This window comes from Pholis gunnellus, assembly GCF_910591455.1.
Source record: "Pholis gunnellus genome assembly, chromosome: 6".
NCBI lineage: Eukaryota > Metazoa > Chordata > Actinopteri > Perciformes > Pholidae > Pholis > Pholis gunnellus.
In genome coordinates, this window is record NC_136532.1 from 7,095,203 (window position 1) to 7,101,237 (window position 6,035).

General features: G+C 42.6%; 1 protein-coding gene across 1 annotated transcript in view; it reads left to right on the top strand.

Moving 5' to 3' along the window:
• The window catches only part of sh2b3 (SH2B adaptor protein 3), a 48,107-nt gene extending 43,762 nt beyond the window's left edge, over positions 1 to 4,345 (top strand). The window contains exon 8 of the mRNA XM_079161975.1: positions 604 to 4,345. Within this exon, the coding sequence (XP_079018101.1) occupies positions 604 to 971 (368 nt within the window). The 3' untranslated portion in view covers positions 972 to 4,345. The remainder of the gene's footprint in view (positions 1 to 603) is intronic.
• The last annotated feature ends 1,690 nt before the right edge of the window (positions 4,346 to 6,035 follow it).

The following is a 6,035-nucleotide window of genomic DNA, read 5'->3' on the forward strand; positions in this document are numbered from 1 at the left end:
GTTTTCAACATCATTTCTATTGGTTACGGTGCAGAAGTTCACTGATGTTCAAAAGTTGTCCTCTCAGCCATGACTGTACCCAATCGATTCCAAACTTTTGAACTGCAGCTGAGATCTGAAATGCCGTGAGAGTCTTTGTTATACTTGTGCCGTACGTTACTATGAGTCTTTATTGCATCACACTATTCTACACCCTTTATACGATAAAATCACTTTTTAATGAACCTTTTATGACACACCAGGCTATGACTCTTTCATGACATAATGGTCTTTTTATGACATACTATATTAGGAGGTACTTATGGAAGAGTTTACATCTGTAACAGCTATGTAATAACGTTACATTACATACATACAAGTTTTAGAGATGTCGCCGTGTGCTCAGATTTCAGCAACTAATGAAGTTGATGAATGCTGTCTTAATATTTCCAATAGTAATGATGACCCAAACTACAAACATAAAACATTTGTCCTTAAATGACATGAGTGCAATCCTGTGTTGTTGTGTGACGGTAAGCAGAAATGGCAAGAAGGTTTTTGCTTCGAGTCACCAAAACTCTAATCTCTCTCTCTCTTTTTCTTTTTTCTTTTTTTTAATCTCAGGTCAGCTCTCCGGCGCTCTTCTCGTCCCGTTCTCCATCCATCGTTGGAGTTCTGAGCCCAGCCTGGCTCACTGCAGCCTGGCTCGCAGCTCCGGTCAGCCCCGTTCCTCCTGCCTCACCAGCACCAGCACCACTTCCAGCCCCGGCTCGGTTCCTCGGCCCGGGAACCGGCCGTTCGCTCGCATCAACCCGGCGCCCGATCCTCCTCCGGCGGCCTCCGCTCCTCTCCGGCGGACTGAGTCGGTGGGGAGGAGGCCCCTCATGCCCCGCCACCCCATCGCCCACATCCCTCAGCGGGACTCGGACTACGAGCTGGAGCCCGTGCGAGGCCGCAAGCGGGCGATAGACAACCAGTACATGTTGCTCTGACCCGCTGAGGCCAACGCATCCACGCCCCCCCGACAGACAGCCATCGCCTGTGAAGCAGACATGTTCACGTGTCACACACACACACACACACACACACATACACACAACTTCACGTGAGTGTCTGTGGGACTCTGGGAGAGTGCTCGATCCTAACGTGATTACAGCAGACTCATGAACCTGAGCGAACAAGTCTGATGTCCACACACACACACACACACACACGCACACACACACAGTCACCATGTCTGTGCTGGGAGTGTGTTTACCAGTGTCAGACCCTGAGTGTCCACAGTGAATGTATTTCTAACAGTGTTGAGTATGATCATTATTCCTTTTTATTGATGTTGAGGTTCTGTGTGAGAGAGGGAGGAGCCACATGTGTAGCGGTCCTCGAGCCCGGGTCCAAAAAAAAAAAAAGTATTTTAAAAATGTCTCTATTCTTGTGATTTCCAAGAGGTTTGCTTGATTTCACTTCTTTGACACTTAACCTGAACTAATGGGAAAGCGCTGCCGGGGAAATTGGTTGAATCGAGTGCTCCTTTAAAATATTTAACAGAAATTTAATTCTCACACACACAGAGCTGTGTGTGTGAGGAGTAAACTCACACATATTTATGTAAACACACAAAACAAGAAAGCACTCTTATTTTAGAGTGTCTACTTTGATATTCCTCCTCTTGCTCATTATTATATATTTAAGTGCACAACGCTTTCAGTGCACTTTGGAAACAATGTGTATTTTTTCTATACACAGATTCTTTTGTAGAAAATAAGAATAGTAAAACTTGGTTAAAGTTAGCTGTTACTAGAAAGTGGTCTTTTTCCACCACTTCAAACCTTCGCTGCAACAAAAACAAACAACCACAGGAAGTACCATGGATCAGCTTTTACCAAAAGCAGTGCGAACTCGCTGCTGTTTGTGGCACGATTGACTCCGTGCGTGCGAGCGTAGTCCAGCGTAGTGCAGTCTGTGTGTAATAAAGTCTGGTATAAAACTCACCCTGAAGTGTGTGTGTGTGTGTCCCGATACACACCGCTAGGTTCTCCAACGTCGGCATCAAGTATGTTTTTTTTTTCCGTTTTTTTTAAGTGTAGTTCAAGTTCCAACGGCGTTATCTGCTCAGAATGAACTTCTGTGTCACAGAAATCAAATAGATATGATATAAACACAATAACATCATTTCATATCTCTTTTTACAAGAACAATGGTTTGGATTGAAATGAATGGATGGATATTATTACCATATTAATTGTTAACACTAGATACAAAGTCACCGTGTATCAGGTGTGACAGAGGCGCCAGCATCAGGAGAGAAGAGTGAATTGTCTGTGCAGGATTCTAGTTCATCTAAATGTATTCTCGCACATTAAACTTTCCTCAAGTGCTTAAAATGAATTTGATTCCAAGTGTTACAAACTAGTAATTACACATTCATCCAACTATAATAGTTTCACTCCAATGAATTGATTTTGTGACATAAAAAGTATTCTGTCAACAAAGTGAGCCTCAGCACTCCAGACGTAAATGTCTGCAGGAAGCAGAAGACAGCGGCCAATAGAAATCCTCTCAAGAGTTTCATAATCTTACACTAAACCCGTTAAAGTAGACGGTGATGTGATGCAGCTTCTGCAAGACGGAGTGACTGCCTCTGTAGATATTAACATTCACAACTTCTGCAGGCAAACCTTGATTCTTGGAGTAGCGTCACGTCTCCAACTCTATTTTTTACACCCATAGTAATAAATATCTTCCTAACAGGAGCCAAAAGAAAAAACAAGATGAAAATAATATATATTTGTAAACTATACAAACATTTGAACAGAACTTCAATGAGCAGCTTTGTTTTCTGTCGGCTCAGCTGTGAATTTTGATGTCAAGAGCGGATATGCTATCGGAGGTTGCATAAAGGAATTCAAACCAAAATGGAGCCTTTACCAAAGCAAGCATCGTTTTTAACAAAGTGACCAGTTCGTCAGGCTGTTTGATCTCCTCGACCACCAGCTGATGTGTAACCCAAAGTGTTTCCGTCTGGAGATCGGCCCGTGGCCTCGCTGCATGTGTTCCAGTCCCGTTCTTACTTGAGAACCTTGTCTCTCCTCACAGAAAACACAGACCAGCCCATAAACAGTGACCAGTAGTTTGGACACGCGTCAAAAGAGGACGTTTAGTTTCAATAACTGAACTGAACTTACGGGAGGACTTTGGGAAATGGTGTGCTGGGACGTGTCTGCCTGTCTTCTAACCTTTGCTTCAACACTAACGTGTGCAGTTGATTTAGATTTACCTTCAGTAGGTTTAGACCCGTCGCTCTGCCCTCGTGCTCTTTGTAGTTTCCTGTGTTTTTATAAGAGAAAAGCCTAAATACAACAGAATTTCCTCATGAACATAACCAGTGCGCTGTGATTACTCCTCTTGTCATGCAATAAGTTAGTGTTATCTACCAAAGGAACATTTTGACAATGGTTGTGTAGTTCTCTTACTTGCATCATCGCGATCAAGACTGACATCTTTCAAGTGTTTCATAAGGGGAACAAAAACAAGGACATTTTTTGGCAAAAAGTACGGTTGGTCTTCCTGCCTGTTATGTGCCCGAGTCCAAACAAATCCCTCATCACGTCTCTGTTTTAATTCTGCTGAAGGAAAGCAACGGTAACAATAACTCTCTTGACTCATCGGTCCCCTCTCTTTGCTGATCACTAGTTTTATTTTTAGGGAGAAGGACTGTGCCTTTGCCAGAAAGCTGCTGTTGCCCCCCCCCCCCAAAGCTCAGGGTGTGATGTGGTGCAGAACTTGTTTAGTGCAATATCTGAGAGATGCCCAGCGCTTCACACCGTTCTATGTATGAAAGAAGCGATCAGAGGCTTCTAGGTGGATGAATTAAGTGAGTGAGAATTCAGTGTTTACTCTCCGTTCATAGACCGAAGAAAAACATTTCCTCAATGCCCGAAATCCCAGAGAAAAATGCTATATTTAAAACCAGGGCTACCACATTTTCCTACAGTTTCATGGCTTTTAGTTCTGTGTCATAGTTGTCAATCCAATGTGTCCGCAATAATCGAGTTAACGCCGCCTTAACAACATCCCCGTGTACCTCAGGGGGTCTTTCATCCTCAGCATCCGCTCCAGCAGCACCTTTAGTCTCTTCCGTATGTTTGTTTTTTAAATGTCCAGTTGATGAATGTGATGTGTTCTCAATACTGTTCATTCTGTTTAACTTAGCACTGTAAACATTCCAGACGATCTCAACAGCCAATGAAAACCACAAAAAGCTTTTAAAAATCTGTCATTTTGTCTGCATCCCTTTCAGTTATAAGCATCTAAATAATATAAAATATATATCAACTGTATATTTGACTTTTGTAAAATAAACCTAACCAAAAAAAAATTATGCTCTCTGTGTCGCCTTGTTCTCCAACATAAGGACCTTTACAGGGTGTTTTATTTAGGCCGTCTGGTACTTCTAATGGATCTAGAATCCAAATGTTCCTCCACCATCAAGTTTATTTTGTCCTCGGGTTTTGTTTTCAGCGTGGTCATGAAATCTGGAAACAAAACGCAGCAGCATTCTACAATATGACTTCTTTATGACGAAGTGTAGACTATGACTATTTTACGACAGTGTAGGTAACCATGACTTTATTTTAAACTTTCACAGAAATGACTTTTTGTGACTTTCACATACTATATAAAGATGTTTTTCTGACAAACTTTACTCCGACTCTTTTGACATACTATACTGTGACTTTGTTTACCGATGTCCATCAAAAGGCAGGGCTCACCAGTAGTGGGTGATGTTCTTGAGCCAGACCACAAAACTAGCCCTATAGGAGACCTTCCAGAACCTTCAGACCTGGTTTACATCTGCCCCCATCCTTCAAGTTCCTGACCCCGAGAGATAGTTTGTTGTCGAGGTGACTCTGACGTTGGGGCTGGAGCCATCTTGTCCAATTGGGCTGCCGATGACCAGAAGCTCCCCTGCGCCTTCTTTTCAAGGCGACTTTCCTCGGCTGAAAAGAAATAAGACATTGGGAAGCGGAAACTGCTGGCTCGAGGGGACCAAGCTGTCCTCCTTAGTCTGGACAGATCATAAAAACCTTGAGTATATCCAGTCTGCCAAAAGACTAAACTCGCAACAATCTTGTTTACGAGATTGAAGTTTTCTCTTTCCTACCGACCAAAGTCAAGTCTGCCGCTCTTTACCGCCAGTTTGTGGGGAAGGAGGTCTCCTTCCTCCAGGTCTGGTAGCTTCGCTCACCTAGGAGGTGGCGTTAAGGCTACCCTGGAGGATCAGCCTGGTCCCAGCTCCCCCTCGGTGGTCAGGGTTAGTGATGAGAGTTGGTTCAGGTTTAGGTAGAAAGGCTTATCGACTGGAAACAGTATTTAATACACCAACCTCTGAGTGAGGCAAAGGTCACAAAAGATGTACACGTTCTTTCTATATCTGAACAGACTGCAGACTGTTTTATTGTTTATTTATGTCATCACTTTGAATTATTTGTATCCAGTTCACAGAACAGTTTCACATGTACTTTGCCAATAAAGACGATTATGATTGCAATTGTATTTTCTGCCAATGGGTTATCAGATAAATCCTGAAGATCACCGTTTTAGATGTTTGAGACACACTCCACCCATCTAGCAGTCAAGGCAGGCTGAAACTCACAATTACTAGTTTAGGCCCAGTGCCTGCATGAGCAGGTAGTCTTCTGAAATAAATAAAGCGTTGGCTTTATGGCTCTACTCATTCTAACTAACTCCCTTCAGATCTCTGGCCACTGGAGTCGTATAAAAGAACTGCATTCAGCCACAGGGTTGGATTCTCAACCTTAGTGGGCTTTGAGGAAAATTCAAAAGCAGCGTTCGCTCTGATCATCGAAAAAATAAAAATCATCCCAGGCTGTTAAAACGCAAGTTGAATATTTTTCTTACAAAAATACAAAGACATAAATCCTTGTAGTGTATAGACTCGAATAAGCAAATGATAAATTACTTTACGATTTATCGATGAAGATAGTTGCAGATTACATTTGTGTGTTTCAGCTCTTGGAAAGACAAAGAAACCA